The sequence below is a fragment of the Esox lucius genome, chromosome 19 (assembly GCF_011004845.1).
Source record: "Esox lucius isolate fEsoLuc1 chromosome 19, fEsoLuc1.pri, whole genome shotgun sequence".
NCBI lineage: Eukaryota > Metazoa > Chordata > Actinopteri > Esociformes > Esocidae > Esox > Esox lucius.
Genome location: NC_047587.1, coordinates 16745758 through 16769012, shown reverse-complemented (window position 1 = coordinate 16769012; position 23255 = coordinate 16745758). Strand labels below are relative to the sequence as shown.

The window sequence follows — 23255 nt, the reverse complement described above, 5'->3', positions numbered from 1 at the left end:
AAGGGAGTCAGAGAAATTTCCAAATTGAAGGGGATTATCTATGTAGTGCTTTCACAATGCTCTCTTGGCCAATCTATTTGTCCCCTTGCTTAGTTCTGTACCAGGGCCCCTCACTCCTCTCTCTATTGTGGTTAGAGACAGATGGCGCTGTTCTTGGAAGGGAGTAGTACACAACATTGTATGAGAGCTTCAGTTTCTTGGCAATTTCTCTCAAGGAAAAGCCAGCATTTCTCAGAACAAGAATACACTGACGAGTTTCAGAAGAAAGTTATTTGTTTCTGGCCATTTTGAGCCTGTAATCAAACCCACAAACTCTGATGGTGAAGGTACTCAACTAGTGTATAGGAGGCTAGTTTCATTGCTTCTCTAATCAGCACAACAGTTTTCAGTGATGCTAACATAATCGCAAAAGGGCTTCCAAATGATCATTTAGCCTTTCAAAATGATTAACTTGGATTAGCAAACACAACGTACCATTGGAAGAGTGATGGTTGCTGAAAATGGGCTTCTGTACGCCTATGTAGACATTCCATTGAAAATCAGCTGTTTCCAGCTACAGTAGTCAAACGATAGAGTATGTTATAATTAAATATAATATAAATATATAATTGGGCAATTTTCTATATTGCAAATGTAATACAGAATTTATTTTAAAAAAAATTTATTTTTGAAAGGGGGCCCAAAGTATTGTGGCACACGTGAGAGAAACAAAAGAGTGGCAGCCCAAGCTTTTATCAGCGGTAAATTTACCCTGACTGCCTCAGGAGAAGGCTAAGTTGAAGAATGAGAAGTTTAATGGCATATTAAGGAGAAGCCAGTGGAACTGTGAGCCGGCTGTGTGATTTGAATGGACAGACATCATGAATACTAACCATGGCAAATCCTCGACCTTGATCAAAGGAAAAAGCATTTGGCGTCATAACGCATTGTTTCCTCAAGCAACAGCGAGACATAGGGCTTTTGCAACTGCACTATAACAAAATGCACCTATGAAACAGTGCATTTTAAATGCTTTTTGATGTAGAAACATAAATACCTGTTAATGCCATTACGCAACACTGCTAAACCAGTCATAATGCTGGATCAGACCAACCCATTGATAGACGAGCCTTCCATACATAAGCATGCATGTCTCACACTGAAGCAGTAAACCAGCAATCAGAAAAAACTGCATCTGTCAATCATGTAATACTGTTACACATTGAGACACATTGGTAAAGAAATGGAGGTGATGGTTTGCAATACGAGACAAGCCATAGAAACACTTTTTGAACCTTATAAATGTCTTATATTGGGATAATAACAATGTTTGGCCTTTACTTGGGGTTTTCAGAGGAAACTTTAAACATGTTGACTGCACTGCTTTAGAACTGAACTAAACTTTCCACACATACTGTATTTGCCTACTGTTGATTGGTCAGTAACAAAGACATCAGCAACTGAATATCAACATCCAGACTAGAGGAAAAATATGGCATGAACAAAACTAGACTTATAGAAAACAATTACTCACCATCTGGATCTGATTCACACTAATTGTTTGGAGGGATAAGAGATGTCCTGTTATTGTTATTACATTATTACTTTGCTTTGTGGCAACAGTCCTGTCCAGCTTGTAATGCCTTTTTTTTGTAGTCTTTCATTTCATTGCATTTCATCAACAACTCGCCTAAAAAGTCCTTAGTTCTTGGATGCTTCAGTATCCTTTTCTAGCCTAACTGACTGCTGAAACGTTCCAAAGAACTTGACACTCAACTCACTTCATCAACCCCTTTCCAGCCCATTTCAGCTGGGTTGATATGCTAGCTTTACTGACAGTCAGGGAAAACAGCCAAAATGTTTCCTTTCCATTTTTATGTGTATTTTTCCAATTTATGAGTGTATAGCTTCTCGCTGTCATCTGTGAGTTCCATGCAGCAGCTTGTTTGTCAATGATGTCCTGTTCCTCTGGTCCAATCTCTTTTTTTATACACCTGTGACGTCACCATGATGACACTGACTGAATGACTACACTCCTAGCTCTTAAGTGCCATCTGTACAGATGCTGATGTAGAGAACTATGTTTAACAAAACATAGAGACATGCAGTGAACCTCTTAGATTTGACTTTGTTGGTTCCGGCACCTATTTTGGCCTGACTGGTATCTCTTGTACAATTTTTACTTTACCTCACTGTTTGCACTCTGCACTGTAAACATTACAATAATAGCCATCAGAGTTCATTGAAGTTCTCAAATAATCCTCATTTTTTTTGTTCCACCAATATAAGCAGTCATTTGTGTTAAAAGTGAAGTTCAGGTATCTTCAACAATTATTCCAGATGTGTCATCTTGAAAGTACTTCAATTGCTGGTGCAGGCATAGTAAGTAGGCTAACTGATCTTAAAACAGTGGTGAATAACTTCTGAGAAGTCAAACAAGGAAATGCCATTGTAGTACCATAAACCTATGGTATATTTGTTTGTTTTTTACAATTGTAATTATTCCATAGGGTTTGGGCCTAAGCCAATTAGAGTATTGTTAAAAGAAGAGGTGATGCACAATAGTAAACAGGCCCTTGAGCCAACTTTTTTGAAACATGCTGCTGGCATCAAATTCAAAGTAATCTTCTGTCAGACTCATCCTCTCTGGAATAATATTTTAATACCCAATCATGTTACTGACCTGTCACCAATTGACCTAATTAGTTGAATGATATTAAACCAGGTTTAGTTTTTTTTAGCATTACACAACTTTTCCAGTCTTTTGCTCCTGTCCCAACTTTTGAAATGTGTTGCTGGCATCAAATTCAAAGTGGGCATATATTTTTTAAGAAACATTAACATTGTCATTGTCAAATTTTATCATTGTACTACTTTCTATTGAATAGAGGGCTTAAATGATCTGCACATCATTGCATTCAGTTTTTCTTTAGATTTTACGCAGTGTCCCAACTTCATCAGAAATGGGGTTGTTCTTTTAAACCAAAGCCTCTGTGATTGGTGTGTCCCTATAACAGCTGTAAAAGACGCTTTGGTCTCATACTGATTTCTCTGTATAAAAAAAGTTTGAATAAAAACAACACTATTCAATTTATTGCTTATTAAACGTCTGCTAGATGTTAATTGAGTCTCCAAAAATACACTGAATTAACAGATTATAATGCCATCAACTGATTTAGGGGATAGAAATGAGAGAGCATTGATGGAGAAATTGAACTAGTCAACAAAAAAATTCACAAAAACATATTGTCCAATCAGAACATAATCTTCATATAACGCTCTCCTCAGTGTACAGTGGGGCAAAATTAGTATTTAGTCAGCCACCAATTGTGCAAGTTCTCCCACTTAAAAAGATGAGAGAGGCCTGTAATTTTCATCATAGGTAAACTTCAACTATGAGAGACAAAATGAGAAAGAAAAATCCAGAAAATAACATTGTAGGATTAGTATTTGGTCACCTACAAACAAGCAAGATTTCTGGCTATCACAGACCTGTAACTTCTTCTATAAGAGGCTCCTCTGTCCTCCACTCGTTACCTGTATTAATGGCACCTGTTTGAACTTGTTATCAGTATAAAAGACCCCTGTCCACAACCTCAAACAGTCACACTCCAAACTCCACTATGGCCAAGACCAAAGAGCTGTCAAAGGACACCAGAAACAAAATTGTAGATCTGCACCATACTGGGAAGACTGAATCTGCAATAGGTAAGCAGCTTGGTGTGAAGAAATCAACTGTTGGAGCAATTATAAGGAAATGGAAGACATACAAGACCACTGATAATCTCCCTCGATCCGGGGCTCCACACAAGATCTCACCCCGTGGGGTCAAAATGATCACAAGAACGGTGAGCAAAAATCCCAGAACCACACGGGGGACCTAGTGAATGACCTGCAGAGAGCTGGGACCAAAGTAACAAAGGCTACCATCAGTAACGCACAACGCTGCCAGGGACTCAAATCCTGCAGTGCCAGACGTGTCCCCCTGCTTAAGCCAGTACATGTCCCGTCTGAGGTTTTCTAGAGAGCATTTGGATATTCCAGAAGAGGACAGGGAGAATGTCATATGGTCAAATGAAACCAAAATAGAACTTTTTGGTAAAAACTCAACTCGTGTTTGGAGGAGAAAGAATGCTGAGTTGCATCCAAAGAACACCATACCTACTGTGGAGCATGGGAGTGGAAACATCATGCTTTGGGGCTGTTTTTCTGCTAAGGGACCAGGATGACTGATCCGTGTAAAGGAAATAATGAATGGGGCCATGTATTGTGAGATTTTGAGTGAAAACCTCCTTCCATCAGCAAGGGCATTGAAGATGAAACGTGGCTGGGTCTTTCAGCATGACAATGATCCCAAACACACTGCCCGGGCAACGAAGGAGTGGCTTCGTAAGAAGCATCTCAAGGTCCTGGAGTGGCCTAGCCAGTCACCAGATCTCAACCCCATAGAAAATCTTTGGAGGGAGTTGAAAGTCTGTGTTGCCCAGTGACAGCCCCAAAACATCACTGCTCTAGAGGAGATCTGCATGGATGAATGGGCCAAAATACCAGCAACAGTGTGTGAAACCTTTGTGAAGACTTACAGAAAACGTTTGACCTCTGTCATTGCCAACAAAGGGTATATAACAAAGTATTGAGATTAACTTTTGTTATTGACCAAATACTTATTTTCCACCGGAATTTACCAATAAATTCATAAAAAATCCTACATTGTGAGTTTCTGGATTTATTTTCCTCATTTTGTCTCTCGTACTTGAAGTGTACCTATGATGAAAATTACAGGCCTCTCTCAACTTTTTAAGTGGGAGAACTTGCACAATTGGTGGCTGACTAAATACTTTTTTGCCCCACTGTATATATACATATAATGGTGGATTGGAAGACACTAACAATCAAAGGGCAAATAGTTTACCCAAGTATGTGCATGTGCAGTGCATGAATTGGTGGGAGAGAGTGTATTCAGGAGAGACATTCGGTGTCATTAACTTATACACAAGGTTAAATACAACTAATGTCAACATGAATTTGCTTTCTGCTTACTGTCTGTTTTGCCTGCAGTATATATTGGTTGCAGTAGGTGTGCTCAAAGATCCCTCTGGTGTTGCAAACAAGTATGTACACATGCAGAAAAATAATGACATCATGCTCCAAACCAAAAGTTGAGTCATGGGCAATGCCACAACCAATTGCGGTAGGATGGTAAAAACATTAAACAATGATATGTGTTACAGTTTGGTTGTAAGGCTGAATGTGGAAAATTCAAATTAAATAACCCCATATCAAAATCCAAGGTTCTGCAGGCCTCTCGCCTCTGCTAAGCTCATTCTTCATGAATCTGGCCTCAGAAAGACAATGGACATAAATGGTATTCATGGCAGAGTAGCTAGATGGAAACCAGTGCTCACTAAGAAGAACATGAACGCTCATCTTGGGTTTGCCAACATTAACCTGTATGATCTGCCAAAATAGTTCTGGAACAACGTTCTATGGACAGATGAGGAATAATTTCAACTGTTTGGTTTGGGAACCTGCACAACAAGCTATCATTGAGTTCGGTTTTGGATCAGAAAACTTTACAGAACAATGCCAGGCAATCCATAAATGAACTGAAGCTGAAGTCCAGCTGGATCATGCCGCAAGAGAAGTATCTTAAACACACAATAATTAATATGGGTTTGTCAGTATAGATGAAGAACACCAAATGCATCAATAGGCCTAGTTTTGGAATGGGCTAGTCAAAATCTGGACTAAAAATAAACCACCCTGATTTGTTGTAAAAGAACATGAAACAAGCAGTTCATATTCAAAAACCCACAAATGTCACTGAGCTGTTCTATGGAGGAATGGGCCAAAATTCCTCCATGGCTCTGTGAGTGACTAATCGTTCATGAAGCATTTGGTTGTAGGCATTGCTACAATTTTGGATTAACCATTTTCTGAGTTTAACGAGGCAATTTATTTTCAATACTATATATGGTGTTTGTGGCTTTTGTTTCTTATCACAAAGTAACAAAGATGTGTCAATGCCAGTAAAGCAGACCTCCATGAAGCTGAAAAATCTGAATAAATTGATCAGTGATATGGCAAAAACATTGGTTGTGGCAAAAATGCACTTCTGAGCTCAGCAATAGCAAACAAACTGGTACACCACAGAAGACTGCTTTGAATTGTGAAGACTGATATAAATAATGTTCTGTAGGTAATCACACAATGGACCCATTCGAAGGACAACTTTTGCATTGAGGCCCACTTGCGACTAGCAACCATTATAGGAATATGGATTCCATATGTAATATTCTCTGTGGGGGCAAAGCAAATTAATAGAGGTTTTTTTTATCCCTTTATGCATGCCAGATGTTCTGAACATCCTGTTATGTACTCTATAAAGTGAAATTATTCCCTTTGTTCCTTTGTCTGTCCTGAGCACGCTGCATCCACTGACACTGCTAGAACGACGAAGATCTGTTAACTAATAAATGTTTGTTTTAACCCTTCAATCAATACTTTGTAGTTTCCTTCTTGCACCTTGAGCTTCCTCAATCTACCAAATACCTATCTCATCAAAGATAAACCACTTTTAACTGTGGAGCAAAACAAAAACACTCTAAAGGATGTAGGCAATTGTTGATGACCACATTACTGTACCATAACCTCAGATGGTTTATCACAAGATGCAAATCACTGGCAAGCCTAAAAAAAAACACTGCCAGGTTACAATTTGTTAGTATGGACAGATGAGTTGAATATTAACCTCTCCCCGAGTGCTAGAAACAGAAAGATGTGGAACTGCTCATGATCCAAATCATACCACTTCATCTGTGTAACATGGTGGAGTTAGATTTGTGGTATGGGCATTTATGACTAACTCTGGAAATGGCTCACATGTTTATTGATGATGCAACTGCTGACAAGATCAGCTAGATGAAAGTGTACAGAAATATTTTATCCGCTGTGATCCAACCAAATGTTTTAAAACACATTGGACCGCACTTCAACTTGCAGCAGGACAATGAATTCACACATATTACTAAAGCCACCAAAGAGATCAAAAAGTGCAAGTCAAGCAACCAATCTGAATTCAATTGAGCATGCGTTTCACTTGCTGAACACAATACTGAATGCAAAAATATCCCACAAGAAACAAACACTGAAGATTACTGCAATATAGGCTTGGCAGAGCATCACCAGAGAAGATACCCAGCATCTGGTGTTGGCTATGGTTTAGTGTCTTCAGCCTGCCATTAAATGTAAAAGATTTGCAACTAATTACTAACTCACTTTAATTTATCAAAGTAAGACTTGTATATTTTTCTGATGAAAATGTAGGGTCTTGATTTCAAAAGTTCACAGTTTATGGATATTAATATACTTAAATTAAATATGAAAGTCCACAATGTAAAACCTTGTACTCCTTATTTAATTTCAAGTCCTGTGTGCTGGAGTACAGAGCCAAAACAACTAAACCCATGTCACTGTCCAAATACTTATGGACCCTGACTAATTCTCTCAAATTACTGATAAATGTGACTTTTTTATGTTTGAAATTTTATTGAATATTTTAGAAAAATGAAAACAGATTAGCCCTATGCTGTTTGAAGCTTCATATACTCAATTAGATGAAAGAATGTGCACCAATGAACCTTTGCCCTTACCTTAACATTGGCTTGCACTTACCTTAACCTTTGAAGTTGCAGTTATATTTTCTGGAAGACACCACACTGTTGAAGGCTATTAATGGTCCGGCTATAAATCTGAATGAAAAAAAGAGCATTCTGCAGAAGTTAGCGATTAGGTAAGGCATAAGGAGTTTGTTGCCAACAGTTGTATAAGTGGAATAAACTCCAGAAAGGGACTCTGCATGTACAGAAAATGTTGTTTGTAAGTAATCCATTTAGTAGTGAACATTTTTGAAAACATAATGAAAAACCACTCTTTTTGCACCTGCTTGTAAAGGCAAAGACCACTACATGGCACAATCAACACTTTTTTTTTAAGTTTGGTCATTTCTAGTTTCGTATTCTTCTACACCCATTTTTAGAAAGGGCTGTACCTGCGTGTTTGTTGCGTTTTAAAGCTGTAAAATATCCTTAATCCCTAAGCTTCTTGTCTTGCAAAAAATTATGTAATCTAGGTATATAAAAAAGATTCAGCTAGACTGGTAGGATGTTTGTAATAATAATCATACATCAAAAGGTGACATTTGATGATATTGAATAAAATACTTTCAAATATGTAGATGGTTGTGACAAATGAAACACAAATCTATTATAGGGCTAGGCATAGGTAATGTCCATTGTTTTAAATAATAGCCATTAAAAAGAAATTGCACTTTTTATAATAATGGTATTTTGTATAAACACCTTGCTCTGTATCCTATCATTACATTTGGAATTAAACTGTCTTAAATAGCTAATGCCGAGTTATGTACAGTATACTAACATTAGACTTGCTTAGATTATCTGGAATTATTTGGAAATCAAATTTTCTGATTAATTGAATCAAAATCTCATGAATCAAGAGGGTAGTGAAAGGACCAATGTTAGGGGTAAAGCATTACGACTACCTTTAAAGGTAATGGGTAACGTAACACGTTATTGATTTAATTTAAGTAATTTCAATAAAAAGAAAATCAGTATTTTTATGTAGATTCCCTTTTCTCTGGTTGCAAGGGGCAATAAAGGACGCAAAGATGGCAGCACCAGCTAACCCAGATAAAGGGCATGAGGGTGCACTCAAGATGCCGACATGAGAGGTTATGAGGTTATTTTCAGCAGAGAAAATAAATTGGGTTTTCTTACACTGTCAGAGAAATTGAAGTACAGTTGCATTGTATATATGGATCAATCAGCCATAACATTATGACCACCCGCCTAATATTGTGTATGTAAACAAATTGCTGAAATAGAGTCAAAAGTAAGAGGCGGACAGAGGCGTTGCTAGGATCACAATACATTTGGGGTTTAGCCCTCTGCTTGAGTCAATTTGTGGTAGCAGAGACTTTCCCACTGTCGTAATAGCCTGACAGCAATTGAACTATCAACGATTCTTCTCACTTCAAAGCATTCTTATTTTGGGCCTACTAACTTTGTGGAGAAAACAATTTACTCTACTAGCAAATGAAAAACGTGCTAATCTTGTAAGAAAACCCTAATATTCTGAAGTTAAACAAGATGTTATTGTTATAGACAGTCAATAAATTCATGTGTATTTCTATTTTGTTTATTAATGCCGGAATATGTTGAAGAGGTAATTTTTATTTTTATACTGCAAGGGCAAGTTGTCAATATATTGTTAAAGCAGTTGTCAATATACAGCATATACTACCTACAACAAAAATAGTCATTGTATTTTAATTTCCAATGTGCAAAGTAATATGGGGGAAGACATTGCTGCACGAGAATCTTGATCGATGGCCTCCGAGAGATTTTTTTTTTATGCTAGACATTTGGAGAAATAAGAACAGAGACAAAAGTATGTTTACATGGAGCAACAAAGAGATGTCTGTACAGTCCCATATACATTTTTGGCGGATCTTAGAAGTTATTGTTGATAAGCTTGATTTAGTTTTGATGGAACCTTCAATTTTAACAGGTCACAAAGGGATATCAATAAACATAAACATGCTTGATTTATCTGTTGTGAAGGTTAATAAAGGATATTGGAAGCTAAACCAAACTGTACTAGAGAATTAGGTTTTTAAGACAAGAGTAGCAGGAATTATTGAAATACTAGAACCATAAGTACTGGATAAATACTATGAAAACCTTTGGGAGTTATTAGGAGCTAATGTTATTTGATATAAGGACTTGACCTTATATCAACTGGGAAAGGAATTCCTCGGGCCAAAAGGATGAACGAATATAACATCAGAAAAAGAATAAGGCATTATACAAAAAAGCATTTCTAACTAAAGCTGCATTATTGGAGGTCTCATCACTACAAAGATTGTAAGATTGTATTTATGAGGAAAAGGCTAGAGGAGCATTTGTTAGATCAAGACAAAAATGAAAGAAGGTGAAAAGAATACAAAAACGAATACGAAAAGCATGTGAAATGTCATTGGTGTGCAAATTAATTATTAATGCTCCCAGTGAAAATTCAAAAGAAATCTCTCAGTACGTTACTCAATTTTACCAGACTCTGTATACCTCAGCCCAATTCACATCCAATATAGATTCTTTTTTAATTGAAGTAGTAAATAATGCTATGAAAATAAATAAGGATTTCAGGTATCTTTGTGATGTGTATTTACTCTTGTATGGTGAATTTCTTGACATATTTAAAATTCCAACCCCTAAAGAATATGCAATTGCCTTTGATGCAGTCTCCGGGGGGTGGGGGTTATTGTTTTTTTCAAACTGAATATTGACTACATGTGTGAGTTCCGTGGAATGGTGAAGGAGAGTTATTTTTTACCTGTATCTGGAGTATCATTTTTTGGCCTCAAGTACATAAGTTTCTCGCAAAGAAAACAGGAAATCTGGTGTGACTGAATAGATTTGATGCAATTATTTATTTAAACATTTTAATATGGAAAAAAGTGTGGTATACTTGATTCAATTGTTAATAATTGTAGGGAAATACAATGTTCATAAATGTAAATGGGTTTATTCAAAACCAATTTTTGTCCATTTTATAAGTGAGTTTAAGCAATACCTCACCATGTTAACTAAAATAAAAAACAAAGAGGCTATAAAAACTTGTAGTATTATTTTTCAATATGATTTATGTAGATCCCCTGGCTGTGTAAAAAGTGTGTATCGTTTCTTGTATTTGACTATTCCTCTTTGTGTACCTGTGTATGTTCTTGTTTGAATGAATACAATTTTTTAATATTATGGCCTTGATACACCTACCAAAGTCACTCGTTCAGCTCCCATTCTTTTCAAAATGATATGTAGCGTTGACTAGCGATTTGTGCTATATTAGCCATATTAACAACACCTTATTAATGAGGGCACGTAAAAAAAAAGTGCCTAAGGCACTGGGGCTTGTTTGGGATTTACCAGAGTACACTTTCATTCTGTTAATAAACATTATGGTGCACTCATTGTATTTGTATTATATGGGAGGTGTTAATAGTAGGCTGGACAGATGAAAGATTTAGCAACAGTTTTTCAGGGTGAAATGATATATGGATTATACGCATTATTCCAAAGAGATTTCAAATTGCAGTTTGCATGTTTGTTTGTTGTTCTTCATTGTTCACTACAATGGATCTATCTAGTACTGGAGTCTGTACATATAGGCTGTTAAACAAGCCTGGCCTGAAAATGTGGTGGCACATACAATACAAAATAATTTATTGATTTAAGAGATTATTAATTGAAGAACTAAACGCAAATATTCTTTCTCATTATGGTAAATGATTACTTGAGGTAATAGGATTGGTCACTCTTGCCTTATAATGATTGATGATTGATAATGTTATATCCTGATGAGTGATGTTGACTATGCAATAACTGGCTATGTAATAATACAATAACCCATTACATTTGTGCCTTCTGGCCATAAGTGACCAAAGCGTGAATACAGAATCAAAGGACTGATCATAAAATAATGGCTAAGTACCTTAATGCCTTACTTTCTACAGCAAGTAACTAAGTACCATAATTATGGGAACTGCAACTAGGACCTGTTATTAGTTACTTTTAAAAGTAGCGTTTCCCAATACTGGAAAGGACACACGCTTTTCTGTAATTGTTGAAGCAGATCAATGTGGGTGATGACCAGTATTGTGGTTGTTAAATCATAGTTGGTAATCCAACCACAATGTTATCCTTTGCTAAAATATTTTTTTTGTGTTATACTTTCCTGTTAATCACCAGACTACATAATAACCATATTCATTCACACTTTCCAGTATATAAATGTTTTTAATATGATAAATGATAAGGATAAGTGCTAGTGGTAATTTGGTCATCACTCCCACTGTATACAATCAACCTTACAGAACATTGGTCATTGTTTTAACTTGCTGGAAATGTTCATTATAGACAGGGTGCTGTATGCAATGAATAGAAGGAGAAAAAGCTATTATCAGTACATGTCCAACTGTCCTACCTCAAAAGTTGACCTTTCATGCACATAAAACACTTTTGGTGATATGTGGTGTGTTTTGTTGTTATACCTGAAAGAAAGGTTGTAAATAAGAATCAGACCATACAGAAAAAACAACAATAGTTTATTTGTAACCTTATTTTTGTGTATGAACTACAAACTGGTTTCTATATTGATCTTCATATTTTTTTTAAAGGTCATGAAAGTATGCTCACATAAATCTATTTCTTTTACAGAATGTTTTTCTTTTTTTCCATTTCAGAACAGGTTGTTGGCTGCAATTAAAGTTTTAAAAATGTTTTCTTTGTTATTTTATTCTCAAAATGTATTTTTATATAAATCTACTACTAGAACAGCATTCCCTTTCAGAGAAAAATAAAATATTGTGGAAAGAAAATCCTCTCCCAGTCTAGCCAACCAAAACATTGAGATTCAGTACATAAAGAATGAGATGGATTGACTACATTTCAATAAATTCACCATAAAATTCTCTAAATTATGAAGGAAAGAGAATGAAAGTTGGACAAACTCTCTTGCTTCAAACTTTTTGACTCAGACCCAAACATGATCACCCAAACACAAAGTCAATGACACACACAACATACATGGTTTACCACTTTGTTAAACTCCATATAAACTTGTTTCACCATCACTAATTATTGTATTGTGAATGCCCCACTGATGAACATGTTTGTTTCATGTTGATTAAAACTGTTTGAAAAATCTCATGAGAGATTTCTGATTTACTGATGAGGTCATTAATGACACAAGTTAAATATTAATCTTTCAGGATTATGTCTTTGTTAACTTATTGTAAAAAGTAAACAGTAAAAGTTAATACTGACTGTAGCATTTGTCTCTTCTCTGGTTATATATACTCCCTTGTCTGGATTTAAGTGGAAAAGTAACAGGGTGACAATGTATCATTATCATCTGATACAAACTCTATACCAAACAACAAGCACTCGTCAAGGGCAAGGGGATGACATGCTTCTACATCACTTTAAGAATATTGTAGCATAGCTGCGGTGCAATTCCATTAACGCTATTCATGGAAGTACCATTTGTATTTGTCACTGAGTAATGTTAAAGCATTCAGTCAATAGAAAGTGTTAGCATGTCTTTCTCAAGGTCATGGTTTCCATGGTAACTAAATCAGCACTCTAAAGTATTTGTCATTATATCCTTAATAGTGCTTTCACTCCCAGAGAAGCACTTGATGACATGTAAATGGGAAACAATGAGATGAATTTACCCTCATTCTTCTGAAACATTTTAAACAGTACAGAATAACATGACTTACAAACAAAATTGAACCAAATAAAAAAGTGCATTCCTTACCCTTTCTTATAAGTTTGACATTATGGAGGGAGTGGAGAAAAATAACATGTTTATTTCATCTATAGAGACATCTGGGGCATGTGGCACAATTTTTCACTGATTTGCCATAGGTGGGCATTGATGATGGAATGGAAGAGCTTTGTCCAATGTCTTAGCCCCTGTCCTACCGTACTCACAAATCTGCTCCTCATATAGCCCACTGAGAAAAGGATATTGGATAGACTTTGAACAGACATCTCTCTGGTTGAAAAGTCATTTAAGAAGTCTTTCAAATTGTTTTGTGTAGTTGGAGAAGTCTCATCAAAATAGTTAATGGAATTTTAGCAGTGGTGTTACACAAAGGATTGTGTCAACACCTGGAGAAGTGCATAAACTCTCAGTAGTAGTTCTGATTGACTGAAAATGTATGACCTGGAAAAGTCCCCATACTGCATGTGATTTTAGGGCACACCATTGTAACAGCTGGTCTGGGATGGGAAAAAGAGGGTAGGATATTCAGGGATGCTTGACTCTGTTTGCCAATGCAATCTCAAAGTTTCTCTGTGTGACTAAAAAGTTATTATGGATCAGAGCAATTGAAATAAAGAAGGAATTCCAAACAGGGTGAATACACAATGTGTAAATTAGATAAACTTACTGTTGTGACTGGCATAGAAAATACACCTATGCATCAATTGCTAAAATGTGGCCCTCGTTTAACATTCCCAATCTATAGATGGCAGGCCACAATGTATATAATGCATATGTCCAATACATTTAAGTGGCTGATTTACTGAAAATATTTTGTTAATTTGAGACTTTTTTCTAAATTCATAATTAAATTATCAGGTCACAATATATCACAACAAGTCATGTGCCAGGAAAAAATATCTGTTATCTGCTCAATAAATTCTCAAAGTATGTTGAGTAAAATTTGCCAACTTGCATCACATTGAGACTGGGGAAATCACAACCTTTCTTGTTTCTAGGGAAGCTACTCTATATGTGGTTAGGAACAATAAAAAATGAACTGGATTGGCAAGACTGGTCCAAATAATGAAACGGTTGTTTCATTATTTGATTTTGCAGGTTTATCCCATTTTGCAGGTTGTACTATGTGTAGTTGCTTCCATATAGGCTTAGACACATTTTCACATCTGCTTGCATGTTTCTCCCTTATCAAAGTGTTTTGCTATTTCCTTTATACACTATGCTGTGAGCTTACTATAGCACAGGTCAATATACTAGGCAACTATTTATGCTGACCATCTAGTGACAATAGTGGTATGTAGATTGTTTGGTAGATCAACAAGTTTACTAGCAGTCATTCAAGTCTGCACCAATTTTCAATGTTAATCCATAAGAACATGAAATAGCTGACAGGCACCTATTGATCTTGTTTAGGGATGATACAATTAGCTTACCTAGACTAGCCTACACCATTATAATTAAATAAATATTTGTGTTACTGTTTTAATTGTGAGCCCAGTTCTACATGTGACATTAAACCATAGTGAAAATATACTTTGAATAAAAGCCCTAGTTGTTTACATTTTTCATACCTGCAATTGAATTTGGATCAGTTGTGGGTCTACCTTTAAAAGATTATAAGGTCAAAAAAAGCCCAGTAGCAGGTCATTCTGGCTGTATTTTTACTTCTAAAAGTCTTCCTCCTTATCAAATCAGATTTTTTACTACTCAACCAACAAGCCATTAGTTGGTTGTAATTAATGAAGTTAATGGAAAGAGACATCTGTTACAAAACACCAAATACTTTTATTGACATTCTAAGATTGTCAAGCCAAACCACTGATACTCAATACGGAGGAAAATGTCTGTTTGTCACTGATTTATATAATGTACTTGATTGATTGTTGAAAACTTAAACCACAATGCTTTGTATGCAGTAATGCTTTGTTTATTGGTTGTGTGTTGTGCACAGAAACCTGTAGGTGGGAAAGTTATTTTACGTATATATAATCATTATACTGGACAAATAGCATAAAATTCCCCCAGCTGATCATGGTCTGCATCCTGCTCTGATCATAGGATTTGGTGAATGCTATATACCTTCTGCCACATTGCCCTGTATGACATTGACTTTGCCATTGACTGTAACCCTAAACACAAAATCATGCTAAAGTGGAGTTAATATCCACATTTATAAAGACATTTGCAACAGTTATTGTCGTTTGTGGTGGTATTTATTTTCTTTATGGGAATGTTAAAAGGGGAGGGTGTGCAAATATTTTACAGTGAATGGTAATGTAAGATTTGTTTTACTATTGGGGCAGGGCAAATTGCTTGGCTCTTTCTCTCACTCTCCAAAAAAATGTCTGATGAAATAAGTGGTGAAAAAATAATTACAGCATACAGTTTTTTTTCTTCATTGAACCACAATATATTTTTTCTTAAATAAATAACTTCTGTTTTGTAAAGACACTTTTTAAAACAGTTCAAATAATTCATTTCCCAGTGTCATTGAATAAACATCATCAACCACTGATTTGCTTGACACATCGTCAAGTTCTCCACTTCCCAAAGTTCTCATTCCCAATATCCAATAATGTCGTTTTTTTATCATTTCATAATCTTGTATTCACATGAAAAAGGTTTCATATCTGGGTCTCTTGTACATTGTCTTTCGAGCTAGCCCGGATTAACAAAGGTTCGTGCGCCGAGCTGTGTATGGAGTTGATAGTAGAGACGTGGTTGTAGCCAGTCTTATAGGTGTTGTAATGGTTGAGGTGCTCATGCTCGAGCGGAGGCAGAGTAAGGTGGCCTTCCATGGCTGAGCCTCCCGTCACACAGTCCTCATCCACGTTGATGATCTCAATGGTTCGCTGGGGCGCGTGGTGGTTCTGCTGGTGGTGCTGCTTCCTCATCTTGTAGAAGATGATGAGCATTACGGCAGCCATGAGAGTAATGGCCACGAAGCATCCAATAATGATTTTGGTGGTTTTCATCACTTCATCCAGCCCAGTCATGGAGCCATCGTTCAGGTCTGTGACGGGAATGGTGACGGTCCTCTCTGTGTCCCGGGTCGAGAGGGTTGTCCGGGCCGTGGTGGTGGTGGTGGTGGTGCTGGAGGTGGACAAAACAGTATCCCAGGAGCCAGCAGAGGGAGTGGGGCCCACTTTCTGGCCCACAGTAGTGTGCCCCTCATCGTGCACTGGCTCAATGGTCTCGACTGTCACTGTGGTGAAGTAGCTGAGAATGTTCTCTGTAGATGACACATTAAGTGTGGCAGATGCTGTGGTGTTGCCTGCTGAGTTGCTCACCATGCAGGTGTAGGTGCCCGTGTCTTGCATGGTGACATTAGTGAAATTTAGTGTGCCATCATTGTGCACCGAAATACGAACCTTGTATGCCCCGTGGGTCATGATAGAGCCATTTGGTGTAATCCAGCTGACTGAGGTTAGAGAGCTGGCCCTGCATTTCAGCTCTGCTGCCATTCCCTCAGTCACGTTCAGGTCTGCCGGAGGCTCCACAATCACAGGTGCGTAACAGTGAAAATAGTTCTGGTCTAGTTCACCAATATAGCGGCCCTTGTGACTGGCTGGGGAACTGCAGCGGGCACAGCAGCTGGTGTTTGCTGGCACTATCTCTTTGAGCCACCAGCTTAGCCACAGAATGTCACAGTTGCAGTTCCAGGGATTGTGGTGGAGGTGTACTCTCTCCAGGTGGTGCAGGGGTGTGAAGAGATCATGGGGCAGTAGCGTGAGGTTATTGTGGGCTAGGTTGAGCTCCACTAGTGATTGAAGGTCATCAAAGGAGTTCCTCTCAATGGTCAGGATCTGAGCATGCATCATCCACAGCTTCTGCAGGTGGATCAGCCCTTTAAAGGATCCAGGTCTGATAACCAACAGCTGGTTCCCCGACATCTCCAGCTCATCCAATTTGACCAGTGGGATGAGGTTGGGAATCTCCTTCAGATTGCACATGCCCAGGTTTAGATAGCGGAGGTTGCTGAGGCCCTCAAAAGCCCCCTCTGAGATATAGGAGAGGCGTTTCAGTTCCCCTAAGTCCAGTCTCCGTAGTGAGGGCACCCTGTTGAACGCATATGAGGGTATGCTCTCAATGGGGTTGTTCCTCAACCACAACTCTTTGAGCTTGGAAAGGTACTCAAAGGCCCCATTAGGGATGGTGGTGAGGCGGTTGTCGAAAAGCTCCAGGGTGTTAAGACTGGCTAGGCCATTGAATGCCCCAATCTCAATGTTGCGAATATGATTTTTGCTAAGCTGCAAAATCTCCAGGTGCCGCAGGTGCTTGAAGCTGTCCACCTTGATCACCTGGATGAGGTTCTCCTGAAGATTCAGGTAGCGTGTGTTAGTTGATATGCTGTCAGGGACATCACGAAGTCCCCGCCGGGTGCAGATTACTTTGCTGAACTGGTTGCTGCAGGAGCAGACAGAAGGACAGGTCTGAGCACGCACCAGGCCTGCCACCGCCAGGAGCTGGAGGGCCAGAAGCAGCACGAAAAAAGGGTCGGAAAGGGCCCCGTTCCACCTAGGACCTCTCATCATCTCCTGCTGCTGCCGAGAAGAGGTCATCTTGTTCAACATTCATAATTCATTAGCTGGGTAGTCCACTCTTTGGGAAGAGGTGGGGTTAAGGCAGGCTGAAACAACAAGATGAGAGAGAAGAGAGGTAGGTTAAAAGGGATACATGTAAATCCAAGGCCATCATGTATTGTTATGAGATGTCATTATATAGTAGATACAAGAAATAAACGTGTAAATGAGTTATGAGTTTGGACTAGGTGGACACAAAGTACAGTAAACTTGCCACTGACCATTCCTCCAATAAAGGCAACAATATCAACAAATTTCACTTGCAGTAGTGATGAGTCACTGGATGGTGAAAAGGTAGTGATACAAACATAGCAGGGAATGATGATCTATTCATATTATGTAATGTTGTTAGGGGCTTTATGTACTGTATTGTTTTACACTTGAAGTGTGTACTGTTCTATGTTTTCCATACATTGCTTTTGCGCCTGTGTTTGTAGTGATTTCGGGACTGCTACAGGACCACACAACACCACTGCTCTTTCAGTTTCTTTTATTTGTGATGTGACAATTTGCAATCTGCAATCATTAGAATAAGGACAAGCAGATGTTCTTCAATGCACAAATATGAATAGCTTTTCTTTTTCTCTCAATCCAAACTTGAGTATTTAAGAAAGGTACAAGGGTTTTACATAAATGTATTAAATAGAAAGTCACAATAAAATTACAGTGCCTGCAATCATATGAATAAAGACAAGCAGATGTTCTTTAACACACCAATATGAATAGCTTTTCTGTAAAAGACGCATACAGGAATGTTAACTACTTTTTAATAAAATGCACTGCAGGACCTTGTGAACAAATAATAGCTCTACATAACAGCTGGATACAGGATATAAACAACAATACCCATGATACCATACTGTATGCCAAAGATATTTATGAATATGTTATGAAAGCGGCAACATACAGCTTTCGCATGCATTCATGAAATATAACTTCACATTACTTTGATAACATTGCTAAAAACACATGCATGGATCCAAAATTGCAGAACCAATGGGATCTTCCTCCCCAGTATACCCAATAAAAGATCTATTTGCAGAGCTAGCAAACATCGTGGTTTAGCCTCATATCAACCTTGTTGGCGGGCTGAGAATGCAAACACAACTACATTAGCGCATATAATAGCAAAGAAACTATTCGCAGAAAAACATTAGAATGCACATTTCAATATAGTTGTACACACTACTAATAATGCTAATTGACAAAACATGTTTTAACTAGACTAAATATGCTTATTCTTTGAAACCTCCAACCAGTGCAATATCCTTAACATACTGTACCTCTTTCTTTCTAAATCCAAACGTGACTGAGAGAAACCTGTGTAACGTCATTGAAAACCATGCGACGCTCATGTTCCATTATTAACAAACTTTGAATAACAAAAATTAACCAAACCATTACTTGTCACAGAGGTGTGTGTATGTGTGTAAATACATACATGTATTCGGGCATCTTTGAGGCCCTTGTTTACTTGTTTGCTAAATCTGTCTTCAGGTATTTCTTAGCCTGATCTTTATGCTTCAAAGTGTTCACTGGTGGTCTTCTTTCAGCCTTCTTGACCTTGGCATGTCTCTGAGCACTTAAAAGCGTGTACTTCTGGACACTCCAGGTAGGTTCCAGTTCTGGAATATGGTGGTAGTGGAGGATAATGGGTTCCTGATAGCTTCACGTTTAATTCTTCTCAAGTCTTTTGCAGTTAATTTGCGTGTTTTCTTCTCCATGAATTTTTTCACCCCAGTTTACTATTCGTAACAAAAAGTTGTCCGGTGGTCATGCCTCAATACTTTAGCTATTTCAAGAGTGTTTCATCTGTCTGAAAGGCATTTTACAATTTATGACTTTTCCATGTCAGTTAAATCTCTTTTTTGGCCCATTTTACCTGAGGTCATGAAGCTGCCTAATAATTATGCACACCTTGATATAAGGTGTTATTCACTGACGCCACATTCTCCCTCATTACACAAGTACCATCACCTGAAAATGATTCAATCCAATGAGCATTCAGGTTTATATGATTTGGAGTTGGAAACTGTGCATAGAAATAATAATACTCACTTGCCTAATAATTGTGCACGTAGTGTAATGTAGAGCTTAATTTTTTTTCAGACAGACTACGGATCAGTGTTATCATCATCACACATCAATGGCTGATCAGTGATTACTTCTGTGGGGCAGCATAGATTTAGAATATAGCAAGTATGAGGGAGCCACAATAAATTGAAGAAGTTCTAAGCTATAAAAAAATCTCCACTGTGTGTGTCCAGCCATCGGGCCAGCACTCCAACAAAATACTTCTTGTTTTGCTAGAGGATGAACATGCTATTACTGTAACTACCGATTAATTGCATTTTACCAAGGACATTCATTATTTTATTACCAAACCCACTTTTTGATCAGCCTATAGCCTGAGGGTATACACAGTGGTGTTTCTGTACATGGGACTAGGCAAATGTGACAGGGTTCAAACACAAGACATTCTATTACATCTCAAATTTGTAAGGAATTAAGGCAGAAAGCAATTGACCATGGTTAGAAATTTAGACAATCTGACTTTAGGCTCGCCTGGTCTCTCTTTTATAACTAATTGGTTACTTTAAAAGAGAAGCTCATTCACTACGGACATTGGACTCCAAATTTTAAGAAAAACATTTGTCTCCCTGTTTTGTATTCATTCATTCACTACTCAAATCCTTCAATAATCAAAGCTTGCTTGCAGTTCCATTCCTCAATTGATAAGTCATAACTGTTTAAATTTTTCAAATAAAACAATATAATTGCCATTAGTTGCTGTAAAACTATCACACTTTCATCAAACAAAGACAATTATAATTTAGTTTAAATTTGTTGTAATAAAAAGTTGAAAAACATTGTTGCAGCTGTGTGCAAATACATGTATACTGAATGTGTGAATGAAAAGTGTGAATATTTTTGGAAATAGAACTGCATCTTTTTGAGTTATTTGACAAAGGTAAATGTGTTACAAATGTGTAATCTGCTGTTTTAGAGCTATATTGAAATGTAAATATCTTGTAAAAATCCTTTCTTGGCCACCGGTTGTAAGTGTCACTAGCAAACTATTTTGTTCATTGCAATATTTCAGGCTGCATATTACATTTATTCACAATTCAAATAGCCATCCAATCTATTTAATAGCTAAAACTTGCTTCATTTGCACAATACATATTATTATAGTTTTATCCACTGTGTACTCTATAAGCCTTTAAGGCAACAACTGGCATTGTTACAGTAACCAAGTCTTGTGGATTAACAAAGTATAGGAAGTAATCAACTTTCCCTTTCCCAATAAAATACAGTAGCTACAAATAGTGGAAGTTAAATTAGTAGATACTTCTAAAGCACCCCATAGACAACATCCTTCCTAATCGTCTTATGCAATGACATTCTCAACTTATTTCCACATCCCATTATTCTCCAACAATAGGCCCTTGAAAAGAAATTAAACAATAAAATCAGAGGTATGCTATCCAATTCATCCAAAGAGAAAAGATGAACTTGAGTTACAAATCAATTTGGCTTTTCACTGACAATGAGAGCAGCAAAATTGGATTTAGAGAAGGGAGGGAATTAAGTGGGTGCTTGTGTGTATGTATGCATGTGTGTGTGTGTGGGGTGGGGGGGGGGACATTGGAGGGGGTGGGGAAGGGGAGGGTAACAGAATTAGATTAAAAATGAATATGTTTTTAAACTTTCATCCCCCTAAGAGATGATGAACTGGCAGCAGGCTTCTTGGCAGGCTGAGAGAAGGGGAAATGGCTAAAGCTCGACCCATTTCGGCAGAGAGCCACAAACAATTGAAAAGCAAGACATGCATACATTAGCCTGGAGAATGTAAGCTCTCCTGGTGATTAGTCTCGAAAACTTGACACTAGGTAATAGAGTAACTTGGGTCTGGTTGTAATGATGGATTACTCTGGCATACTCTGGAAGTACTGGCAACCACTGGAGACTATCAACAAATCACAAAGCAGACATGTTAAAATGTTACATATGTAAAACCTCTGCGTTAAAGTTAGCCACTTGCTAAATTATCTCATAATAGAATTATCTCCATTTTGAGAGCTGCTCTTTTTGTGTTACTTCAGCTAAAAAGTGAAAACTCCCCAGAAATGACTATACTTCCTGAGGAGACTCAAGAGGTTTGGCATGACTATAAAAACTTGCACCAAGTTCTTCAGGTACACCATTGAGAGCATCCTCGCAGACTGCATTACTGCCTGGTATGACAGCTGCTCCACTGTGGATTGGAAGTCCCTTCAGAGGGTGGTGAAGTCTGTGGACCGCGTTATCGGCGGCCGTCCCCCCTCCGTGCAAAGCATCTACCGTACACAATGCCTTGTATGGAAAGCACGGAACATCATCAAAGGCTACAGCCAACCAGGCTATGGTCTGTTCACATTGCTGCCGACTGGTAGATGCTACTGGAGCATCAGGGCGCACAATTCCAGACTCATATGGAGGAGGTCTGTATGGAGGAGTGGGCCCAAATCCCTGCTGTGCAAACCTGGTCAAGAACTACAGGAAACGTAGGATCTCTGTAACTGCAAACAAAGATTTCTGTACCAAATATTAAGTTCTGCTTTTCTGACGTATCAAATACTTATGTCATGCAATAAAATGCCAACTAATTATTTAAATATCATACAATGTGATTTTCTGGATTTTTGTTTTAGATTCTGTCTCTCACAGTGGAAGTGTACCTATGATAAAAATGACAGACCTCTACATGCTTTGTAAGTAGGAAAACCTGCAAAATCGGCAGTGTGTCAAATACTTGTTCTCCCCATTGTATCTTAGAAATAAAGCTGACTTCATGGCCATAGCTGGACCACCCGGAGCAGTTGGTGCTATACATGGGACACAATATTGCACAGATTATTCCATCATCAAAAGATGACCGCAAACGTCTTCTTGAGCAGCCAGCCATGTAAGAGACTGAAAATTAGCTGAACATATCTTGAGTGGTCAGGACATTATTCTTGGTTTCATGTTTACTCAGCGACACATGGCCAACATTTCTATTTGACAAATGGCCAACATTTTATTATCTTTATTTCAATATGGCAACATGACACATCCTTGTACAGTATTTATATGATGACAGAGAGAGAGAGACCCCTCCCCTATCAGCCAATCACTGTGAGCGTAGTAAGTAGGCTTGTTTGTGGAACACGACATCTCCAAAGCAATCGGGTCAACCCCACCCTTTTCGTAGCTTAAAATTCCTCCCCATTCATTTATAAAAGTTGATCTTAGCCACTTTGTGAATAGGTTTTAAGAGGAAACTCTTAGCTTGGATTT

At 37.8% G+C, this 23255-nt stretch overlaps 1 protein-coding gene across 3 annotated transcripts in view; it reads right to left on the bottom strand.

Moving 5' to 3' along the window:
• Positions 1 to 12183: 12183 nt before the first annotated feature.
• The window catches only part of lrrc4ca (leucine rich repeat containing 4C, genome duplicate a), a 117491-nt gene continuing 106419 nt past the window's right edge, over positions 12184 to 23255 (bottom strand). For all 3 annotated transcript variants that reach the window (XM_010899675.3, XM_010899676.3, XM_020056617.2), the window contains one exon: positions 12184 to 17980. In XM_010899675.3, the coding sequence (XP_010897977.2) occupies positions 15975 to 17924 (1950 nt within the window). In that variant the 5' untranslated portion in view covers positions 17925 to 17980 and the 3' untranslated portion in view covers positions 12184 to 15974. The remainder of the gene's footprint in view (positions 17981 to 23255) is intronic.